The following is a 25,223-nucleotide window of genomic DNA, read 5'->3' on the forward strand; positions in this document are numbered from 1 at the left end:
CTACAATCCGTGCTTGTGGTTTGGCTGTGTTCCCTCTTCAAATACCTTTTTTTCTCTAGTTCTCTTCTAAATTCTATACAGATGACTCCTCCATGCACGTCCACTGGTGATAAGTTACATGGACCTGATAATCTTACATGAAGTACTATGATAAAGGCTTGGTTTACACAAAAGCGGTTATGGTATGTGGTTTGTGGAGCTATTGGACGTCCTTAGCGGCCTTCTCCTATTCCAGCTAATTTTGATGAAGAAAACCATGAGAAAGCGGTGCTTACATGCAATTCGGACGATGCACATGCTTACTTGGCCTTGCTTTGGTGTATTTCTAAAGAAGTCCTACCGGTGCTTACCTCCTGCAGGACATCTTCTGAAGTATGGACAAAGTTGCCGCTGATGTACATGCCAACCACCATGAGGGTAATTACTCTTTATGGACAACTCCAACAAATTCCGTTCAAGGCCAAAGATATTATTTAGGTATTTTTTATTTGTGTCATTTTATGGTCATTTGTAGCATCTATGACAAGCCGACTAGCATTTTACGCTCCTCCTTTTTCAGCCTATATATTCAAGCTCCTCCTCCTCACTCAGTCACTCATCTGCCATCACACGTGTGAAGACTCCGTGGAGAGAGAAGCCAATGCCGATGCCCACAGAGCCAGTGACTCACTGTTATATGCGACTCTCTCATGTTGGATATATGGACTCCATTGCCCAAGCATACATCTAAGTTCTCATCTGTATTGTGTCCTTCAGTGTTCTTTCTTTTCCTTTCTCTTTTGTCTTGTGTTTTAGCAGTTTATTACAACACATGTTTACACTTCCATTGCTGCTCCACTTCTGACAAAACAGTCCCAAAACATGCTTAATTAATGAAGAAACCTTCTTATTTTAAAAAGAAACACAATCCTAAAGAGTTATTGTCTCTCTCATGAGGACATGTATTTTTGAAACCTCACTTAACATGTGGACTAATTTTTAATCACATGATTAAGTAAATGCTCATTGACATACGTTTTCCCTTTCTTCAAGGTATTCAACTCTCGGGAAAGTTACTATATGTATATCCTGTACATCACGTGCGTTCAAGGCCTATTTATAAATATCCTTATCTTTAAATTTTTCCTTATTAAATCTATAAATAATCCCTTTATATTACACCCTTTTATATGTAAAGAATATATAAAAATGGCATTTTAAAAATACCTTATTTTGAACTCACGTAATGCACACATATATTCATGAGTAACTTACCCGAGATTCAACTCTTGCTTGAGTTGAATCTTTTGTGCCTTTGTATTTATTAAAAGAATATTCTCAAAAATTATCTAACCTTCATGTGAAGTTTTTACATTCTTGATATGTCCCAGTATAGTGTTATCAATGATTGCAGATAGCTAATACATCACATTTTTGTCTTTCCATGCCTTGAATTCATCATGTAGATCTGAAAACCGTCTTTAAATACTAGGGAGAGACATTTTAGTGTATTCAGCCTATAAGAGAGAGAAAGGAGATGCTACTGGTCTGATTTGCAACCATTGAAGAATCTTCTGAAGGCAGCCAGGGGCAAAAGAGGACCAATCAGCAAGCTACAGCAGGTGACAGCATCTACAAGCTGTTAACACAAGGTAGCAGCAGTAAATGACTGATTTTCTTCAGTTCTTTGCATCTACAAGCTGTTGAGACAGGGCAGCAAAAGTAAATGACAAACTTTCTTCAATTATTTGCGAAGAAAGTCTGAATTTCTCTCTCCTCAACATTCTCTCTCATCTCCCAACCCTTCCACAATCTTGCTCCAAAGATTACAACATTGAGATCACCAGAGGCTAAGTAATTTTAGATTTCTCTACTCTAAGCCCTAAACTGCAGCAACAGAAATTAGGGTTTGGCAACAACATCGAGAAGCATGCCAAAATTGGAAGCTCCAAGACTTGGATTCAACAAGGCTAAGGTTGTTTTTAGTCAAATTCAAGTGGAGGAACTAGCAAATCAATGAATTTGGGGCATTTTCCATCTCCATCAAAGCGGGTGAAGGCTAACTGACTGCCCGAATCAAGGGACAAATCAGATTGAAGACTTACTGGTCATTTTGGACAACAAGGGGAGTTGGAATACCGAAAGGGGCACGAGTTTTGGGGCCAACGAGGTATCCATTGTCCAAGATTGTAAGTTAATTTGCATTTCTCAATTTTGTAATAAATGTTACTACTGTAACTAAGTTGCAATTAGAGAATTACCACCCACCCACGGAAGGAGGGCTGGTTTCATGGTTCCATCGCCGGGAGACCCCTGAATCCCTTGATTGAGTGGGCCCCAGACACCTCATTACAAGCCAAAGCTTTGTGCTAGTGCTGATTTTTACTCTCAGCTCAGAAATTACAACAATATGTCTTCATACAGTGAGATGGATTCAAGCAGTGATGATGCCTCTTAGTATGAACATTCACATGGGAATGAAGGAAATGCAATGCCAACTTAGACAAGGCTCAGACCATAAACAGCAAGCTGAAAACATTGTTGTTGGGCAAGATGCACAGAATTCAAGGCATAATGAGACTGATGACCCCAACAAAGTGAAGAGAAATTTGATGACTTGTTCAAGAATCGGATTAGGACAGCAGCAAATCTCTTTGCTGAATTGGCAAAGGATCCTCAATTTGCCCGATTTTTGAATGCTCCAAAGAATGACAGCAAAGGCAAGAGGAAGAAAATGTCTTTTACACCTTCGGGACAGCAAAATGCATCAAAGATAATGCCAAACCCTTCATTTGAAGCTCCAAAGATGCTAATGAAATAAAACAGTTGCTATCTATGGGGCAAGGAATGCAAATGGAAGGCCATCATGGAAGTGCCAATCCAATGGATTTTGGATGCCCAGGCATGCATGCTATGATGGGGCAGCCAGGATATTTTGGTGGAAGCACGATTTTTCATGCTATGGTTGGACAAGGACCGCATACGGGAATGTATGGCACAAATCCCTATGGTATGCAGCAACCAATGCATGGTGTGTTGGGTATCTCACACGCCTTACTTACGCCTACGCTCATATGGGAGTGTGCGGGTGATCACTAGGACACTGGGGCACTTTTTACTCTCGGTAGGAGAGGTTTTTTCCCCAGATTATGTGTACTATTTTGTATGTGCTTGTGGTGCACACTTACGGGCACTTACTGTGTTCGGGTGTGAACAGCCCCTTATAACTCTAAGGTATAAGGGTTATCATTTGTACTTTCAGCATACTCTCTATTCAGTACTATTGCATTGGGTGTCGTGCTCAACTCTGTCTTTCACTCTCACACTGTCTACTGCACTTCAGCTGCACCTCGATCCTCTCCCATCTGACATTTGGTATCAGAGCTCAGCTCTGAGCTCAGCTTCTGCAGAACACGCCAGTCCTGCTCCAGCGTCAGACGTCACCTCAGCACAGGTACAACCTGTCGTCAGTTCTGTCAGCAGTGAGGCGCTGTTCCACAGAGCTGCCTCAGCACGGTACAACTCGTCGTCAGCCTCCACCAGTACCCTGTCCGTCAGCAGCTCGCGAGCAGCACCAGGTCCACGTCAACGGTAGTCCCCGTCAGAGTCGCAGCCCGCCTGAGGACTTGCGACCAGCGACACGTCACGTCAGCACGCGCGCTGTTCGTCAACGCAGTCTTCGACAGTCCTGCCCGCCGTTTTTGACCACGTGCAGCCCGCCTGCCCATCGTGACTGGTCAGCCCGTCTGACGACCTGCTCCCGCCTGCCCGCCTGCCTTTGTCACGTCAGCAGCTCGCGACGTGCTGCACGTCCAGGTAAAAATTTTCAAAATTATTGTCATTCCAGCCCAGAATAAAATTCTGGAAGCGGCGGTTCACACGCGGTTGGCACAGATTTACTGGAAAAGTAAATTTCATGCAAATTTCTGACTGAATGGTCAGAAATTTTGGGGCTTTTGTGTATTTGGAGGACAGATGCATTTAAACTGCTGATACAGTCACAGACCGACTGTTTTTGACAGAGATTTTGGCAAAATTTTGGGGATTTATTCATAACAGTGTTGCACTGCACTGTTTGCACATTGGGAAACGTGCTGTGTCTGTCTGTGACACATTGAATGCACATTTTGGGGCTTTTGTAACAGACATTTGTGACAGAAATTTTGGGCAGAAAATTTTGGGGCTTTTGATGTTTTAGTGCTGCTGAGCACTAATTGCACCTTGGAAAGCGTGCATCAGTGACAGTTTTTGTGACAGAGTACCCTTTGCACATTAATTGCAGACTTGTGTTTGCTGCAATTTCTGGAAATTTGCAGATTTCCAGCCCGTACTGCATTGACATTGCTCTATTGCCTTTTGGGAAATAATGGCAAATCAGGGAGGAGATGTATTCACCTATGTGTCCAAGGAAGACCGATTGGATGGGAACAATTATTCCCTTTGGTCTTTCATGATGAAGAATGTATTAGTGGCCAAAAATTTGTGGGATTATGTCAGTGGAGAGGAAGCACGACCGGGAGTTGTGGCTCCCGCTACTCCTCCTCCAGGAGGACGTGCAAGAGGGCAACCTCAGCCCCCTCCACCTCAGCCCGCTCAGCCACTTCCCCCAAGAACTGCAGCTCAGAAAGCTTGGGATACACGGGATGCACAGGCTATGTCGCTGATTGCATTGGCAGTTCAGCGTTCTATCATTCCTCATATTCGTTCAGCAGCTTCTTCACAAGAAGCTTGGTTGACATTGGAGCAGATGTTTGCAGGAAAGAATGAGACTCGCATCTCTTTCTTGAAGAAAGAGCTAGAGACTCTAAAGATGAATGAGGGTGATTCTATGCAGGATCATCTCAACAAAATTCAGGACTTGCGGGAGCAACTCATGAATGTGGATGAGTACTACTCAGATGCGCAGCTGATTTCTACGACATTGAATTCACTGCCTCCCTCTTACTTGGCTTTTCATACTGCCTTGAACCTCACTATGAGGATTTCGAAAGAGCCCATCACTTTCATTCAGCTTGTCAGTTTGCTTCTAGAGGAGGAACAAACTAGACGGAACAGTGGTGTGGATGGTATAGCCTCTGAGCAGGCTTTTATGTCAAGGCAGAAGGGTAAAAACAGCCAAGGGAAAAATGCTTCGCAGAGTTCTGGTAGTAGTAACACTTCACAGACAAGTCAGAAACAGGGGGGCACGCAAGCCAAGAAAGGAAAATGCCATTACTGCAAGAAGCCTGGCCACTACATCACTGAGTGCAGGAAGCGCATCGCCAAAGAAAAGAAGAAGGAGTCAGGAATGTCTGTTTCTGCAGCTCCTTCCACTGCTAGTGAGTCCGCGTCCTTTGTTGCAGACAGGGACTATTGTTTTTACACTTGCAGTTATGATGTCTCTTGGGCTGATAGAGCATTTAGCTCTACAGAAGATGCTGACACTTGGTTCTTTGACAGTGGTGCTTCACGGCATATCACATCTCGTAGAGATTTGTTTGCTTCTCTTGGTGCACCTCCCGTTGGGAAGTCTGTTCAGTGTGCTAATAATGCATCATACCCTGTTCGTGGTATTGGGGAGATTCAGCTTACAGCCATTGATGGCTCTATTCTCCGCCTACAGGATGCTTTGTATGTGCCTGGCATTAAGAAGAATCTGCTTTCCATTTCTTCTATGGCACGTTGTGGTTTGCAGGTCACTTTTGATGATGACCGTTGCATGGTCCGTGACAAGGAACACATGACATTGGTCTTGACAGGTTCTTTGTGTCATGGGTTATATGAGTTGGATGCTCTTTCGGTAGATCAGTCTGCATATTTGACATCCACTCTTACTCCTGCTATGTTAGAGGCAGAGTTATGGCATGCTCGTTTGGGGCATGTAAACTATGGCAGCTTGATGCTATTACAGCGTACTCAGATGTTGGATGGATTACCTCTCTTGGAGAGACCTCCTGAGCATTTATGCGAGGGTTGCATTTTGGGGAAAATGCATCGTTTCTCTTTTCCCCGTGATGTTGCTTTTAGAGCAACAGCCAGATTGCAGCTTGTGCATTCGGATGTTTGTGGGCCCATGCAGACACAGTCATTGGGTGGTTGTTACTATTTTGTAACATTTATTGATGTCTTTACACGTTTGTGCTGAGTCTACTGCTTGAAAAAGAAGTCAGAAGTGTATGATGCATTTTTGGCTTTCAGTGCACTTGTGGAAACTCAGTCTGGTTGCAAGATTAAGACTATCCGTTCGGACCGAGGGGGGGAATACATGTCCTCTATGCTGAATTCTTATTTGCAGCAGAAGGGCATTATCCATCAGTACACTACTGCATATACTCCACAGCAGAATGGGGTAGCAGAGAGGAAAAATCGGTCACTCATGGAGATGGCCAGATGTATGCTGAAGGCAAAGAGTTTGCCTCATAGTTTTTGGGTGGAAGCCGTCATGTGCGCTTGCCACATTTTGAACAGATGCCCTACCAAGGCCTTGAAAACCGTCACACCTTTTGAGGCTTGGCACAGCCGCAAACCTTCTGTTGGCCACTTCCGTACTTTTGGGTGTCTTGCATATGCCCATATTCCACAGGTACTTCGAAAGAAGTTGGACAACAAGGCTGTAAAATGCATCTTTATGGGATATAGCAGCGAAAGCAAAGGCTACAGACTCTATGATCCCGTGACCAAGAAGGTTTTTGTCAGCAGGGATGTTGTATTTGATGAAAAATCAGAATTATCCTTGGCTGGTTTTGATACATATCAGGCTGCCCGTGATGTCTTTGAAGGGCTGCTGCCCATCACATTTGGTGATTCAGCTGGTACTTCAGCAAATGAACCTAATGTTCAGCCAGCTGCTCCTATGGAACATGCAGTAAATCAGCACATTGCTGAAACTGAAATTCAGCAGGAACTTGTACACAGTCAGGAAGCAAGACAGGTGCCTAGATGGTACACGCAGACTATGAGAGATAGTCATTTGGAAACACCCTTGGCTGGTCGTACTCGAAGGCAAACTCGACTGCATGATTCAGCACATTCCATGGAGTTTGTTATGGCAGCATGTACTCATGATAATGAGGAGCCTGAATGTTTTGAGGATGCACGACAGAGTGTGCATTGGATGGCAGCCATGCAAGCTGAATTGGATTCTATTCATAAGAATCATACTTGGGATTTGGTGTCTTTGCCAGTTGGCAAGCGTGCCATTGGTACGAAATGGGTCTACAAATTGAAAAGGAACGCAGATGGATCCATAGATAAGTACAAGGCACGGCTGGTAGCTAAAGGCTACGCACAGAAAAAGGGCATTGACTATGAGGAGACCTTTGCTCCTACCTCCCGTATGACGACCATTCGGTCTATGATTGCCTTGGCTGCACATTTTGGTTGGAAAGTGCATCAGCTGGATATAAAGACTGCATTCTTACATGGGGAACTTCAGGAAGAAGTGTATGTACAGCAGCCCATTGGTTTTGCAGTTGAAGGCTCAGAAAATTTAGTATGCAAGCTGAAAAAAGCTCTATATGATTTGAAACAAGCTCCACGAGCTTGGTACACAAAGATAGATGCCTTCTTGCTTAGTCAGGGGTTTGTAAACAGCCCATCTGAGTCTACTCTTTATGTACATAAAGAGGGGGGATCCATGCTGATTTTGTGTCTATATGTAGACGACCTTTTGCTCACTGGAACACGTGCTGATCAGATTTCAGCATTCAAAAATAATTTACAGCAAACTTTTGACATGTCTGACTTGGGTATTTTGCACTATTACTTGGGCATCCAGTTTGTACATGATGCTAGAGGCATTGGATTATGTCAGTCAAGGTACATTGGGCAACTTCTTGAGAAGTTTGGCTTACAGGATTGCAAGCCAGTTTGTACACCCATGGAACCTGGGCTCAAACTGTCATTACATGATGACAGTGATTTGTTTGATATCCATACTTATGCTCCAGCAGTGGGATGTCTCATCTATCTATGCCACACTCGGCCAGACATACAGTTTGCCGTTTCAGTTTTGAGCAGGTACATGCATCAGCCTCGTATGTCGCATTGGCAAGCTGTGAAGCGTGTGTTTCGTTACTTGCAGGGTACTAGAGCTCTTGGATTGCTTTATGCCAAGGGGGGACCACTGCAGTTACATGCTTACAGTGACTCTGATTGGGCTGGTGATTTTGATACTCGTCACTCCACTAGTGGCAATTGTTTCTTTCTTGACTCGTCATGCATTTCTTGGCTTAGCAAGAAACAATCCACTGTTGCCACGTCGTCATGTGAAGCTGAGTACAAGGCAGCCTTCACTACTGCAGTTGAGTGCGTATGGCTTAGACGCTTACTTGCTGATTTGGATGTATCTGTTACGGAGCCTACTCCTTTATATACTGACAGTCAGAGTGCCATTGCAGTGGCACGGAACCCTGTGTTTCATGCTCGCACGAAACACATAGAGATTCACTACCATTTTGTCAGAGAGAGGCTACATGCAGGTGATATCAGCCTTGTCTACTGTCCTACCACCAGCAATGTGGCAGACATCTTCACCAAAGCTCTTCCACGAGACAAATTTGAAGCATTTCGCGATGCTTTGAATTTGACGCCCTTTGGTGGCGGATGATCCTTGTACACTTGATCACTCTTCACTCCAGGGGGGTTTGTTGGGTATCTCACACGCCTTACTTACGCCTACGCTCATATGGGAGTGTGCGGGTGATCACTAGGACACTGGGGCACTTTTTACTCTCGGTAGGAGAGGTTTTTTCCCCAGATTATGTGTACTATTTTGTATGTGCTTGTGGTGCACACTTACGGGCACTTACTGTGTTCGGGTGTGAACAGCCCCTTATAACTCTAAGGTATAAGGGTTATCATTTGTACTTTCAGCATACTCTCTATTCAGTACTATTGCATTGGGTGTCGTGCTCAACTCTGTCTTTCACTCTCACACTGTCTACTGCACTTCAGCTGCACCTCGATCCTCTCCCATCTGACATGGTGTGCAAGGCCCAAAGTATTAGGGTATAGCTGGAAATATGCAAAACCCTATGTATGGCAGCATTGGCTTGATGCCTGGGGCACAAAGTAGTATGTTTGGTATTGCATCTGCACCCCCGAATACTTATTGGGCTTAAGGTATGAATGTTGGTCATGTAAATGACCTGTTTGGCATTGGTTCTGATGGTAAAATGAATGTTGTGGCTAATGCACTGTCACATAAGCCACAAATTTCAGCCGTCAACATGGTTTATCACACTGAGTTGGATGCCATGAAAGAGCACTATCTTGTTGATTCGGACTTTGCTACTATTTATGATCAACTTTGTTCTATGAGCAAGGCTCCATTTGAGGTGGTTGAGGGTGGCAAGAAGGTACCACCTATTCTACAAACTAAGGATAAGATCTTTGAGGCTGATCGTCATGTGGAAAACTTGGATGTAGCCTATGCAAAGATAAAATATGCATTTCAGAGATTGCAAGAAAAGCAAAAGAGGACAGCTAATCGCCACAAATATGCTTTGTAGTTTGCAGAGGGTGATTATGTATTGCTATGTTTTGAAAAGGCAAGGCTGAAAAAAAAGATGAAAGAAAGAGAAAGATTATATCCGAAGTTGAGTATGAGATACTATGGGCTTATGTACCCCGAAACGGCGTTTTGGCAGGTCTGAAACGGACCGGCACGGAAACGGGAGCACGTCGTTTCGGGATCCTGCAGCCCGGCCCCATTTCGCGTGGCTATCCAACACCGAAACTCATTCATGATTCTCCTTCCCCACTTCATGTCACTCGCGCAGCTCTCGAGTCTCGCCTCGGCCCTCCTCTTCCTCGGACCTGCAACAGCCAGCTCCCACCTTTATTTCCTCTTCCTCTTCCCCTTCCTCCTCCTCCTCCTCCTCCTCCTCCTCCTCCTCCTCCTCCTCCTCCTCCTCCTCCTCCTCCTCCTCCTCCTCCTCCTCCTCCTCCTCCTCCTCCTCCTCCTCCTTCTTTAATCCATTACCTAGGTCTTGACTCCTAAAGGCTAATCATATCATGGCACCGGACCCATATTGGAGGCACGTCACTCCAATCAAGGGATATGAGGACTCCGGCGGATCAAAGAAGTGGCGGTGCAACTATTGTGTATTGGAGAAATCGGGGAGTGTAACGCACATGAAAGACCATTTGGCTTGCGTTCCCAACAAAGACATCAAGCCTTGCGCAAATGTGCCGGCAAAAGTAACAATAAGTCTCCATCTTTGGCGCCGAAAGCGTATGGGTATTGAGCTAGAAGAGAATGAGTCAACACCACATGGGGCTAATGAAGCACAAGTGGGGCAAAGAGAGCCTAGTGGGCCTAGTGGCGCTAGCCAAATTGGAGGTGCCAATGGCCCATCAAAAAGAAGTGCATTCGTATATGTATCAGGTCCAAGTGCAAAAAGGACTCCATTGCCATCTTCTAGTAGTAGTGGGCAAAAGGACTCCTTGAATGGTACAAGTGTCCATGCAGGACTTCAGAGGTAGGCAATTGTAGAGGCAACTAGGGAACTCACACGCTTATTTATTCGATGTGCTATCCCTTTCAATGTGGCCACTACACATCAATGGAAGAAGACAATCAGGGCAGTAAGCCGCATAGGGTGTAAGTGGGAAGGTCCATCTGCAGATGCATTACGCACACAAGAGCTTCGAAAGGAGAAAGCATTCATAGAGGCTTAATTGGAGCCCTTGAAGGAGACATGGGTAAAATATGGATGCACAATATTATGCGATGGATGGTCAGATATGCACCAAAGGAATGTTTACAATGTTTTGGTGTCTTCATGTAAAGGCACCATGTTCATTAAGGCCATCGATGCCTCTACCTCAGATCTTACCATCACAGGAGCTTTCATTTGGGAGCACATGCGACACGTCATCATGGACATAGGAGTCCAAAATGTGGTACAAGTGGTGACAAATAATGGAAGCAATTGTGTGTCTATGGGACGTATACTCGAGGAGTTTCCTAGCATAGTATGGACTCCATGTGCATCCCATTGCCCTGACTTGCTTATTGAAGATGTTGGGCAAATATCTTGGGTGGATGACATTTTCAAGACGGCAACAAGCATGGTAAGATTTGTGAAGAAGAGGCCATCCGTCACAAGCATGTTTCGAGCCAATAGCACACTTGAGCTATTGAAGCCCTCCACCACTTGATTTGCTTATGTGTTTATTGTATCGGAGAGGTTAATAAGAATCCGTCCAAATTTGATACGGACCATTGCATGCCATTGCATGCCAAGAATGGCTCACATGGAGTGAGAGAGAGTCTACAAAGGCTCTTGCTTTTAGGCGCAATATTTTAAATGAGAGTTGGTGGGTTGAGGCAAAGGCATTGGTGAAAAGTCACACTCCTATTTACACTGTATTGCGCATCACTGATATGGAGGGGAGTACTTTGGGGTTTCTATATGAGTATATGGATAAAATTAGCGAGACCTTGCTTCGCAACAACTTTTTGCCCCAAGACAAGTAAGTTTTTGTTTAACTTTTACACATGTAATTATTTGGTATTAACAACTCCTTAATGATTGATTATTATTCTAACTTCTAAGCTTTTAACATATTTTATCTATAGGGTTGATGAGATTCGTGCAGTGTGGAATGCACGATGGGATTGGTTCCATAAACCAATCCACGTTGTCGCACATATCTTGCATCCCCTTCGGCATAGCGAGGAGTTAGAGGAGGGCTTCATGGAGTACATGAGGCGCCTCATAGGGGATGATTTAGATATGATGAGAAAAGTAGAGAATGTTTTGTTGGCATTCCGCAATTATTCTCTTCATTTTTGCCGACCCACAGCTAGGTTTCGAGAGACACAGCTTCAGCCTATCTCTTGGTGGGAGAAATACAGCAATTGTGCTCCTACTTTGATATATGACTGGTGACTTTTATCTTTTGAATCTTGATTATCTAATGCATTATGCAACCTAGATAACAAATTCTGTAATCTATTGCCCACTCATATGTTGATTTTGCGGCATGCATATTAGCAATTGCCAATTACTTAACCTCACTCTCTTAAATTTGAATAGAAACGCATTGTCATTCGGGTCCTCTCACAAGATTGTAGTTCAAGGCCTGCTGAGAGAAACTGGAGCACATGGGTCCTCTTCCATACCAAAAAGAGAAACAAGCTCACAACTGCCCAGTTGGAGCGTTCAGTGTTTTACTATTGCAATCTCTAGCTTCTTGAGAGGACCGCTCTGTCCCCTGAGCCTTCACATGTAAATTGGTAATGATTAGTACTATGTATAATTAACTTTTTCAACCTTGAGTCCTTGACACTTGGCATTGCTAATGCTTGGAAGTTGGATTGTAAATTGTGATATGTATAAAGTTTGAACATTGAACATATTGAATCTCCTCTCATATGATATATCTTTGTCTTGTTTACCTTTACAGGTGAATGTTGACAAGATTGATATAGAGAAGGTGCGTAACATTCCGCAGATACCATAGGAGGAGCGGGAGATCTACTCCATGCTCTATGAGGAGCTATCCGCACCGGTACATGAGACTCGTGCACAGAGGAGGGTTAGAGTGAGGGCCACACGTAGTCTTGCATCACAGGCAGAGTTAGAGTCTGAGTCTAGGGATGAGGCTGAGACTGCTTCATCAACTTCTCAATCAAGCCTCGGAGTCGGACAAGAAGATGGTGCACAGATCCTCAAAGTCCGGATGACTCGTAATATACAGAAGTCAGTTTAGCAGTACAGAGTCCAGACTAGAGTTGTCGGTTGTTCATTGATGTTGATAGTAGATACTTATAGCCTCATCGGACTTTGGAGTTTTGACAAATAATAGATTATTCACATGACATAGTTACTATCGTTGTATCTTGATCCCACTTATTATGCATCTTCATATGATATGAAGACTCAAATTTTTGTATGAAATTTGAATACATATTGTAGGCATTAATATATTTACATACCGATATTACTATATTTTTTTTAGTGAACAATCCGAAACGTCGTTTCCCCCTTTCCAAAATTTGGTCGAAACTCCGAAACTCCGGTTTTTCCCGTTTCCAAAACTCCCTCGTACTATGCTATTGGCCTTTCCAGGTGTTGGAGAAGATCGGCGATGTGGCATATCGGCTGAAATTACCTCCACATTAGCTAATACACAATGCCTTTCATGTCAGTTTATTGAGACGTTTTCATGGTGATGTGTCACAGGATATGTCTGTTGAAATTTAGCTTGAGGTTGAGAAGCTGGATGAGATTTTAGTACCTGAGTAGATTTTGGCACATAAGGAAAGAAAGGCCAAAGGTAAAGTTTCTAAGAGATACTTGGTGAAATTTCAGAATTACTCACCAATGGATGCCAAATGGATGGAAGAGGATAACTTGGCAAATCATCCTCAGTTGTTGAGTTGTTGTAACTTTACCAAGATGCCTTTTAATTAGAGCCGACTTTAGTTCTTTAGTTCAAGCTCCATTAGGTTCAACAGAGCAAGGGTTGGGAGTATTGCCTAATGCTGAAGGGGGAGGTAGCACTTCCACTCCACCACTTATGGATAGCTCTCATATGTACTGGATCTCGGATGTATTCAACATGCATCCAAGGTACTGCACTGACAGTATGTTTACCATGAGGTCACTATTTAGTGTACTAGTCACTCTGAGATGTATATAAATGAGTATGAGTTTCACCCAAGCACTAGAACTATACTTTCGTATCAGCTTATGATCAATTTGGCATGAATTTTGCCTCAATTTTGAGATAAAAATTATGATTGGTTCAGTTCAATTCCTAATCAGCTTGAGAATCATTTATAGTCACTTTTGGAATTAGTTTTTGCATTGATTGCTGGTGACTTTTTGCAACAAGTTTGTGATCAATTTGAGGTCACATTCGCAACAGTTTGTGATCAATTCTCAAATTAGCAAGTGATCAATTTATGATCAGATTATGCTCGGTTTTCAATGGTTTACATCTGGTTTCATGAATGACAGCATATGTTATGATGCCATTGATGCTATGCTATGATTTGGTTTTGCCAGATAAGTTGAGCTCATGAGAAATAGACATGTCACATGATAATCTGACAACGTTTTTAAGATTCTTTATGAGTCTTATGTTATATTATGATTGGCTGGTAGTTTTCAGCATATGTTGGGCATATGAAATGGTTGAGCGACAGTGCACAATGGTGTTGACTATGATACCCGGTAGAATTCCAATCCACTATTTTGCTTTTGATGCATCTGGCAATACAATCGAGGACGATTGCAAGAATTTTAAGGGGAAGGGCTATCATGTGGACATGTATTTTTGAAGCTTCACTTAACATGTGGATTAATTTTTAATCACATGGTCAAGTAAATGTTGCACATGTGAGGTGCAACTAGGGTTAGGGTAAATTTATGAGCCCGGGAGCCAAGGAAATCACGCGAGCAAATCATAGGATGTCAAAGGCAAAAGTTACTATAAGTTATGCCGCACAGGTACTTGGTGGTATCTAGTGCCAATTGTTGGCCTAGGCCATTGATTTGGCCATAAGTGTCAGTTGGTGACATTAGAGAAGTGGCATTTAATGGTACCTAACCCCAATCTTATGGTCAAAGATGGCGCAAAGACACTTTGGGATGGAAGTTGCCTCGCCAATTTAATTATTGGCAAGTCAGACTATTTTTCAATGCATTGAAATAATTATTAGATTAATTTTCAGTATTTAAATACTGAAAATTAATATTTAATTATGGATAATGCTGAAAAAACCATTTAGAAGGCTGCCACTTGTCAAAAATGCCCATGCAAGTCTGAAAAACATCTTTAGATGCTGGGGAGAGGCATTTTAGTGTATTCAACTTGCAAGAGAGATGGAGGAGATGCTGTTGGTCTGATTTGCAGCCATTGGAGGATCTTCTGAGGCAGCCAGGGGCAAGAGAGGACCAATCAACAGCAGGTGACAGCATCTACAAACTATTGACACAGGGCAACAACAGTAAATGACTGATTTTATTTGGTTCTTTGCATCTACAAGCTGTTGAGACAGGGCAGCAGCAGTAAATGACAGACTTTTTTCAATTCCTTCGCGAAGAAAGTCTGAATTTTCTCTCTCCTCAATATTCTTTCTCATCTCCCAACCCTTCCACAGCCTTGCTCTGAAGATTACAGCATTGAGATTACCAGAGACTGAGTAATTTTAGATTTCTCTCCTGTAAGCCCTAAACTGCAGCAGCAGAAATTAGGATTTGGCAGCAACCTCGAGAAGCGTGCTAGAAATTGGAAGTTTCAAGACTTGGATTCAACAAGGCTAAGGCTATTTTTAGTCAAATTCAAGTGGAGGGACCAGTAAATCAACGAATTTGGGGTATTTTCCATCTCCATCAAAGCACGGCAATTCAGATTAAAGACTTGCTGGTCATTTTGGACAACAAGGGGAGTTGAAATACCAAAAGCGATTGGGAGAATCCCATTGTACATCAACTTCTTCTTCAACTAAGTTAAATAAATACCGAAAGGAACACCAGTTTTGGGGCCAACATGGTGTCCATTTTCCAAGATTGTAAGTTATTTTGCATTTCTCAATATTATAATTTCTATAAATAGACATGCAGGCCACCACTCTCCCTTAATCTCATTTTTGCAAGCTTCAAGAGCCATATCTAATTCACTTCATTATTCATTGTGTTCACTATCTCTAAGTTACCCTAACCGTAACCTTAACTGTGTTCTATGTTTATCAGTCTGTGCTTTGTCATACGATTGGTTTTGTGTTTTGTGTTTAGAGCATTTCTTCATACCAAGTATTTATGAGCATTTATTAGCCCTTGAATTGACATTAATTGATTGATTGATTGATTGATTGATGCCTAGTTTCTAATATCACTACCACTCACATTAATGGCTAATAAACTAATCTAGGCCAAATCTATCACCAAATATCACCTAGTACCTGTCAAGTACAACTTATTACAACTTTTGCCTTTGACACCAACTAATATCTCGAGGTCCTTGGCCCAACATTATGAAATAACTAACTTGTACATTACATGTGCGTCTCACGTTTACACATTTGATTAACAAGCTAATCAAATGCTAAGCAAAGCTTCAAATTTTAACGTCCAACAACTAATACTACACCTTGTCACAAACATGAATATATAGAAAACCTCACCCCTTTTTGGAGCTTTTAGAACCGACACTTTGGATAATTCCATTTTAACATCTTCAAATGCCAACTTGCATGCTTCTATCCATTCAAAAACATGGCTGTGAGATAAAAGATTCTTCAAGGATAATGAACATTTAGCCAATGCATTAATGAGACAAATGATATCATAGAGGTAGTCATGGATCAGATAACATAGTGGATATCTATTGCCAAATTGCAAAATGTCCCAATAAACTTTAACCAATCTATTACATACTAATGGTGCTAATGATGTCATATGAGTAGCTGTGAATAGGCTTACTAGGTTAGCAAACTTTAAACCAAGCAAGTAAACAATAGACTTTGTTACATTTCTACAGACTGGATCACCAGAAGATATTGTTACACTTGTAGCAAGATGCTTTTTCTCATTTTTACAAGATTGAGCATGTCCTCACATAATCATCCCAAGTCAAATAGACAGACTGAGAGTACTGATCTGACTTTGGAGCATATCCTCAAGACATATGTCTCATTTAGGTAGCCTAATTGGGAAAGGTATCTTCAGCAATTAGAGTTTGCTTATAATAGTATATTGTAGTAATATGCATTTGGCCGCTAGATTTAGCTCCACTCATGTTAATGTATGGAATTGAGCCCAACTCTCAGATTTTTGTGGCCTTGGAAAAGTCTCAAAATCACCAAGCTTGAGATTTCTTCCATGACATGCAAGAGATACTTGAACTAGCAAAAGATAGTGCGAGAATAGCTCATGGCCAAGCCATCAGTTATGAGAACCAAAAGGGATCTCAAAGAAGTTTGAGCATTGGACAATGTGTTTATCTAAAGATTCACAAACAATCCATACTGATAAGCATTATACATTATCTTCCAAGTATTGTGGTACTTTTAGAATCACAAAGAAAATAGGATCTATTGATACCAACTAGCTCTTCCATCAGATTTTTTTTGTAAATCAAGTTTTTCATAGGCAATTGCCAAACTATGAAGTTATTCCTCTTGAGGAAAATATTTGGGATGGTATCCGTATATATTTTCTTCCACAAACACCTAAGATTGTGAATGGACTCCTCATTGTAGACATTGTGCTTATGCCGAGTATTTGATCAAATGGAAAGACGGACAAAGAGGTTCGCAACTTGGAAAGTATTAGAAATCTAAAACCTCAGTCTCCAACTCCACTTATGAGAGCATCAATGATGCTAAAGGGGGTAAGTACAATATGTCCACATCATAGCAGACCCTACCTTGAGGCACACTGAAGTGATTGTATAACCATATGGGGGAGAGCTAGCCTATCAGATTGGGAGTTCAGTGTGCAGGCAGGGGCATACTGTATATGGCAGCTAGTGTGGCCAATCACTTATAAAAGAAGACCCAAGCCTCATTCATGAATCATGGGGGACAACCCCACAAGCATAAGAGCTCACAAACATCCTATGGGCTAGCATAGCATGAAATACAAGACCTGATGGTATGGAATGCCTGTGTTATTGGTGCTCGCACCCATTTTAAGGCACTGAACACCCAGCGAGGGGAAGCAATTGGATCCTATGGCATTGTCCTACTCAATTCTCTAGGATGTCCGGTAGCTTGTGGGTAACTTGGCTCCTTCTCAGAACCAACCTCCAACCAAGTGTAGGCAAACTGCCACTGCTGCAAGTTGCTATGAGAATCTGGAGAAGATGAGGTAGAATAGCACCAGCTATGTGCCCCAATAACAAGGCTGCTGTACTATTGCCACATGGCAGTTGGACTGCCCACCCAGCTACCCACCAGCAGCAATGCCACATCATCATCACTGCCATCCCAGCCACCCTAATCATTGTGACTACGGCTTGCACACTACAGCTTGCAGCCACAGACTGTGCCATTGACTTCTGCCATGTGGCATTGGCACTGTCTGCACCATGGGTCTGTCAACCATGCCTGCCATTCAGACGGCCTATCTGGGATGCCCATTGTCCCTCTAGAAGGGCGTGTCCTTCAGGACTGCACCTTCCTCCCACCTTTTGTAAGTCTCTGTATATGGCAGTCAACCTAGAAATTGGCACGCAAACCTGTGCTGAGCCCATTGTCCCTCTAGAAGGGTGTGTCCTTCAGGACTGTACCTTCCTCCCACACTTTTGTAAGTCTCTGTATGTAGCTGTCAACCATGAAATCGGCACACAAACCTGTGCTGAGCCTGACATAGGTAGGTGGGTTACAAAGAGCCTAGCTAGTAGCCACCAATTTGCTGAAAAGTGCCTCAAAACAAGATAGTTGTATACGTATAATGGTTTTCCAGTCAAGTGTGAATCTTCAAAATGTGCCAGAAACTCTGATGAGAATCAAAATAATTGGAAGTAACTTACATACAAAAAAGACGCTGAAATTGACACTGACAATTAACCTGCTGAATGAGGATCTAAACAACCAAGGACTAGTGTACTTAAATACAACATAAAACTGTGAAGCTAAAAACCGTCTGCAAGCATTAGCAGCTAAAAGCTACACACCTTAATAGCATCAATGTTCTTTTGTTTTATATCAGCGGCAGAGTGAAGGGATGTAAACTTGGCCAAAGAAGTCAAGAATGCATCACGCTGGGTTTGCATGCACATGACAGCTGTAATGTGCACAGCATGGCGAAAGCCTTCAAGGCATTGAAAGGTAATAACTTCATCTTCACTCTGGTCCAAGGGAACACTAAACGCAGCAAGCATAGGTGCCCAAGAGACCTCTACCATTGGTCGTAGAATCTCAACATCTGAGGCAGCATAATAAATACTCCTGCAAATGTGCAACAGTTTAATTTCTATTAAGACAATTACAAGTACTCCTAAACAGAAGTTCTAGAAAATGCATTGCACTAACAAGAACCATTAGTGCTTACTCTGATTTGCCGGCTTTTGCCTTGAATTGCTCTTGCATGTGACGAATGACATCATCACTTGTTTCTAACACTTTATCCTCACTTCGTTTTCGAATAACAATGTTCAGGATTGCATCAAGACCCAAATATCGATTTGCATTTGTGGGTTGCCTGTTTTGAGGAATCATTGGGTCTGCTTTCATCTTTATTTCATTCTTTACAATGCGATCATACAACGCTCCCATAAAATCTTCAGGCAAATCCTTTTCATTATCAATCCCTCTGTTATTCCGCAGAAAATCCGCCTTGGACATCTGCACAAGACTCCAATAAGGAAAAGATGAGGAAAGATAAAATCAGCTATAAGTGCAAACCTCATCCACCATCCAACTCTTGAAAGTTCACAAATATTCACAAACATCAAGCACCATACCAACCTTGTTTTTCACTGTCGGGTTGTGAGCATCCGTATTTAACAAAATTACAGAGTAGGCAAGCACATAAGCGGTATCTGCACTGGAAAAAGCCTTTGGGTTGCATTTGCAATACCTCTCTGCAAACTTTTCCATGATGCGATCTATTTTTTGGGCCTCACCGGGTAACCTGAAACCCGATAGAAGAGTCCTGATTGCATCATCAAACTCCATCCCTTGAAAATTGAAAGAATCTACATAGGAATGCATTACTTTCAAAGAAAGCTCCTCATTTTCTCCAAGATAATCTCCAATCATTGTTTTGTCCAAGCCTGAAGCACTTTTCAGAAATGTAGCTATTTCTTCAGGTGATTCTCTCACTTTATTGGCTTTGACAAGAAAATCAATTCCTTTTCGAGGTTTCTTGTTAAAAAGGGATATTCCTTCCTGCACTCAGGTCATAAACAAGTATCAGCAGCTGACAAACTCACTCATCATTGCTAAGGTCAGGTGCCTAGAATTAAATTAGTAGCAACAGGCATGTTACACAACAATGAGAGTTTGGACTTATCTACCTGTAATTCCAACTTATAGGCACGACGCAGCTCAAAAGTTGCAGCTTCTGATGTTTCATTTGTCACTTCTGCCCGAGCTTCTATTCCCTCAGCAGTTTCTTCTGTACCATCCTGGATTGTGTTTAAACCAGTGTTTCCATTTTCATTGCTTTCTTCTGTCTCGGTTGTTTTATGGTAATGTGCATCAGTAATGCGTAGCTGCTTATTCATCCAGTCTCCCATGGATCTTAACACGGCAACAAGGCATTTCATTGCAGAAAGTTTCAGGGTTGCATCTTGCAATGGAGCCAAACTTGTGGCTGCACCAGGGGTAACACCCTGAGCAGTTTTCAAAAGACCATTGACCATCCTGCTAATAAAAAGGCAGCAGCAGTTAGGACACACATCAGCCACAATCAAACCAAAATGACTTCTCAAGTCTGTTCAAATCATACCTCTCAAAAATGTTGGACGAGTCAACATCACAGTCATAATTCACAAATATGTCAACAAGAATTTGCGAATCGACGCACAGCTTTTCCAGAAACCTTAGCACTACCATTTTTTGCTGAAAATTTGGCTGTGATACATTTTCCAGTACTCGAAGAACGATCATTGGAAAAAACACTCCGATTTCTGCTTTTAACCCTGACCGAAATCTGGACACCAGACTCATGAAAATTGAGCAGGACAACTGAAATATATTCATTGTTGCAGAAGCACTATTCTTCATGAGCGACAAGCACAAGTATTGCTTAATGGCTCCCAAAAACCTGCATGGAAAGTAGCACTGCAAAAGCTAAATGTCTTTACCGTGCAAGCATAAATAGAACATGAAGAAAGCATTCTTGCATGACAGCCAGACTATCTGTATTTACTCCTGTATGACTAATACCACATGTTTGGGACGAATGATAAAGAGCATGGTGCATCACTAATAAGAAGGCTAGTAGTTCACCTATCACTTTTACGGAAGATTTCTCCTGCATTTTCCAGTAAAATCTTCAGAAGTTCCAAAGCAATAATTTTCCCACGCATGGAAAGTGGATCGACCCCTTCTTGAGGTGACGACTTCCATGAAAGCTTGCAAAGTGCTCTGAAGACCAGAAATGCATCCCTGCAAAGCTTATTCGTTATCTGTAATTCTAGATCTCCATCCCCCAAGTCAACATCTGAAAGCTCCCCTTTTCTTTCTTCCAATGCACTTTTGTACATGCTTATCTCCCAATATTTTGCATCAAGCATATCTTTGTCTGTAGATTCGAGATAATTTGTTGGATCCGCACCCTCTACCGCCACTGTATCAAATGCTCCATCATGGCCAATTGATTTGATAGAAGGTGACGGATTCAAAACTACCTCAATATCCTGTACAACCTTAGTTATGAAGCTTTGTACGAATTGTGTTATGTTGGAGTCAGAAGTCGACCTCTCAGCAGGCTCCATTAGATCTGCTACCACAATTGGCTGAACAGGCACAGTTGAAGAGTCTGCTTCCATTCGTCTGAACACAATAACAAGCATTTGAATCAGAGATGCTTTGGCTGTTGTCTGATTAACGACAACTTTGCTTCCAAGGTAGATATCGTAGCATGTGCGAACAGCTTTTAAGAGGCTGTCCCCATGAACTCTCAACGGAACGGAAGTTACAGCAGAAAGCAGTGTTTTCAGCACAAGGAGCTCAATAGCATCGTCTGCTAACTCATGGCATTTGCAAACGGCCTCCATAAGCTGCACAAGGATCATATTTTCGACAGCATTGGCAGAATCGACCTCTCCCCGGAGATGGCCATGGGAGATCAACTTTTGGATGGCATCCAGGGCGTGTTCGACCACCTTGACAGATGCTGTTTCGCATGCCATGACCAAGGGCTGCAGGATGAAGACGGCATCCTCCACGCTGAAGCATCGGGAACCGTCAAAGAGCGGGCTCTCGAGGTTCTTAGGGACGGGCTTCTGATCCACGGCGCCATCTGCATTAGGGGAAGAGGAGGCATCTGCTAGCGCTTGGAGCTTATCGATCACGGCCTTGCATGACTGGACGAGCTTCGAGTGCTTGCGCCAAGCGGCATTCTTGATGATCTTCTCGAGAGCAGGGTTGAGGACGCGAGCGAGGCGAGAGGGACTGCTCGATGTCGGCGATGATGGAGCAGCGGCAGCAAGAGGAGAAGCCGCTGCCATGGCCAACGAAGCTCGCAGAGAAGTAGCAGATGGAGAGCTCCCTCAGATTCTAATCGCACTCTTTTTTGTTGATGCAGGCATGCCCCCATTCAAACACGCCTCCATCGGAAAAAGAAGAAAGAGACACCGGAAGTGACTGGTCACATTTTCCTATTCAATCGCTAACTTATGCAACAACAGCTTATTGCGACGAAACATGTTGACACGGCTTCATGATCGTGTTTTGTATTTCTCCAATCTACTTAGGCTGGTGTAAATGGTTACACACCAAGTGGACAACCGCCGCCCAGAGTATGGGCATGCACTCTTTGAAACTGGGCGCGGATATAGGTGTCATACCTTTATACACCTAATGAACACGATTTGTAAAAAAATAATAAATAATAAACTTATAAATTTTTTGATTGGTTGCAAATGTAAAAAGTGCACCTTTGTCCAACACTTTACAGAGTGGGCCTATTTAGCAGGTAAACAACAGGTCATGTCCTCTCTAGTGTGTAAAGGATTGCAGATGCTCAACCCTTAAATAATAAGTGTTTTGATTGGTTAAAGTTTACAAAGTGGGCATCATTTGGTGTGTAACCAGCCTTAGCCTACCCAACATTAGGAAGCGCATGTGAAAATACATCCAAAGATGAGTTGGTTGACTTGACGTATGCAACCATCAAAGGAAAGGATACAATCAGTTGAGATTATGCATGTAGCTCAACTAGAGGAGAGAACTATGCATCAAAACATTATTCTTACTCCTTTTTTTTTAATGATGGCTATATGATATATCTCTATTGATGTTGTAGTTCACATGTAGGGGTCGTCACCTATTACAAATAATCGTCAATATGAGTACTCAACCATTAGCGGCAAATAGTAGTGAATAGGTCAATGCAACAAAAAGAACTCCAAAAAGTAAAAACATCTAAGCAAGCACAGTGTAGAGACGATATGGTGACATGTTTTGGGTACTTTCAATCAACCATAAAGGCATTCGAGACCATGATCATTGGTTCAATGTAGAAATGGCCACTTAATCCAACAGTTGTGTTTCTGTCCCAAATGTGTTCCACTTGTGTCATCATGAGCACATGTGAATTCAAGTGTTGAGATTGATCCTATGGACTAACATGCTTACAACTACTTGGAGGAGCTGTTATTTAGTACCTTCAATCATTCCTCCAATGGCTTGATATCTAGCTGTCTAATCTTGGAAGACACACCTCCTTAAATATATGCCTTCATTGGACTTGAACAAATGGAAGTGACCACTATTTATAGTATGCAAATTGATGGAATTTACTATGAAAATAAGATGACTTTTATTTTATTTGTTTTTTGTAGATTTTATCTATTTGTTGTATGATTCATGACATTACGCAATGTTGCATGTGACACTAAAAACATTATGCCTAGTAGATATATGAAAGGATACTAGTGCATTTTGTGATATGATGAGCTAATTATTAAACATAGGATTATTGGTTAATTATCGATTCAAGTCCAATAGTGAGCATATTTTCCTATTAAGAGCCAACTCTCCTTTTATATTTAGTCAAATTGATCTCGGACTTACTTGGGCCTTACAGAATAAATATTTGAAGGAAACACATTTTAATGAATAGAAATTATTTATTGTTGGATGCTTCATAGTGTCGAGTCACGACTATGCTCAACAATGAGACAAGTGTGGATCTTTTATTGTTTCAAGATGGTTCAAATTCTCTCATAGCCACTGGCTACCCTCAAAAAGAGTAATAGCAACGAATAGTATTGAGATTTTAGTAGACACACCTTGAGCTCACTCATTTTGTAGTCTCTTCCAAGTCGAAGGGTATCTCACGATCCTTATGCAATCATCATGTTTCGCAAGCTCTCAATCTAGATGAGTGCGCTACCATAAGCCTCGAGTTGTTGCCGTGAGAAAAATGCAGAGACAAGGAAAGAGCGGAGACCCACTAAGCAATAGGCAAAAACTTTGAGAAGGAAAACTCACAAGAAGTTTGCACACACTCAAGTGACCTATTCCAATATCTTTTTTCTATTTTATACATTCTTTTGAGGGTTTCCACCCTTTTCAGTCCCTCCAGCGTGTAGCCCATTCGAATGGCTCCATGATGAATTTTCTTTCGATACAATAGTATAGGAGCTACAGGGACTCTACTCCACAAAAATATTGCAAATACATGGGATTGAGCCCAACTCTCGACTTTTATTAATCACATTATCCAACATGCATTTGCTGATATGGATAAAAATTTTAATCATTCCCATTGTTGTGCACTCCCTTGCTTCTCTATTTACTTTAGGTTTCTAATGGGTTTAACATTACCCCCCTCCTAGACTTGTGCCAATCCTAGGGCACTTCTTGGGGTGGGTTGTCATGAGGGGCTTTTAATGATCAATGTTGTGCATTTATTGACAAAGTTCAAGATTATGGATGTCGATGAGGATTTGTGGTTGTGTGTTGGATGATCATAGTGAAGTCAAGAGTGATCTCATTGTGGTGATGACTAGTAGGGTCCTAGGGTGGGATCACGGATGGTGGATGTCGCATGGCCACTAATGTTAAGGGATCTTTATGGATTCTTACGGTATCTGCAACGTACTAGTGCTCCATCTTCTAAGGGGTGTGTCTATCTTACTAGTGCTATGTCTGGTGCTCACGGGGGTGCATTTGGGAGTTGGTTTGAATTTCAACTAAGCTCTAAATGTTGTTCATCACTTGAGAAGCAAGTTCATGCAAAGAAAAGTGCACTACAATGCTCACAAGGAGACAAGTTTTCCAAGTGACTCGAGATGCCCTACCCTTGATGAGCCTGAGTGTGTGCTATGGAGATATGGAGACATGGCAAAGGGGTTGAAACTGCAAAGTGATCCGGTGTAAGGACCCCTCGGTGCAATGATTGTGCAATATGCCTACCTAAATTGGACTTTTCCTTTTTTTCCCCTCTTTTTATGGGGTTTTTTTTTTTGGATGAAGGTGCAATCAACTTTCATCCTTGAGATAGAGGTGGTCGGAGTGCTCTCATTAGGCAACCCTTGTCGAGCAAGTAAGTCTTAACTGATAGTCATAAGTAGAGTGGAGACTCCAAATAGAACGAATGAATGCATTTGGCAAACTGACTATC

The 25,223-nt window shown here is 42.3% G+C and overlaps 1 protein-coding gene and 1 pseudogene across 1 annotated transcript in view; one reads left to right on the forward strand and one right to left on the reverse strand.

Moving 5' to 3' along the window:
* Positions 1–22,275, reverse strand: part of LOC148015631 (brefeldin A-inhibited guanine nucleotide-exchange protein 2-like) — a 70,295-nt gene extending 48,020 nt beyond the window's left edge. Inside the window, exons 1-6 of the mRNA XM_087665379.1 lie at positions 20,879–22,275; positions 20,376–20,693; positions 19,942–20,290; positions 19,391–19,813; positions 18,975–19,267; positions 18,598–18,871 (exon numbers count right to left, since the gene is read on the reverse strand). Coding sequence (XP_087521505.1) covers positions 18,598–18,871; positions 18,975–19,267; positions 19,391–19,813; positions 19,942–20,290; positions 20,376–20,693; positions 20,879–22,101 — 2,880 coding nt within the window. The 5' untranslated portion in view covers positions 22,102–22,275. The remainder of the gene's footprint in view (positions 1–18,597; positions 18,872–18,974; positions 19,268–19,390; positions 19,814–19,941; positions 20,291–20,375; positions 20,694–20,878) is intronic.
* Positions 9,976–12,681, forward strand: LOC148015632 (uncharacterized; annotated as a pseudogene).
* Positions 22,276–25,223: the final 2,948 nt, after the last annotated feature.

This window comes from Lygodium microphyllum, chromosome 24, assembly GCF_053477565.2.
Source record: "Lygodium microphyllum isolate KBCC chromosome 24, Lygodium_microphyllum_v1.1.10, whole genome shotgun sequence".
NCBI lineage: Eukaryota > Viridiplantae > Streptophyta > Polypodiopsida > Schizaeales > Lygodiaceae > Lygodium > Lygodium microphyllum.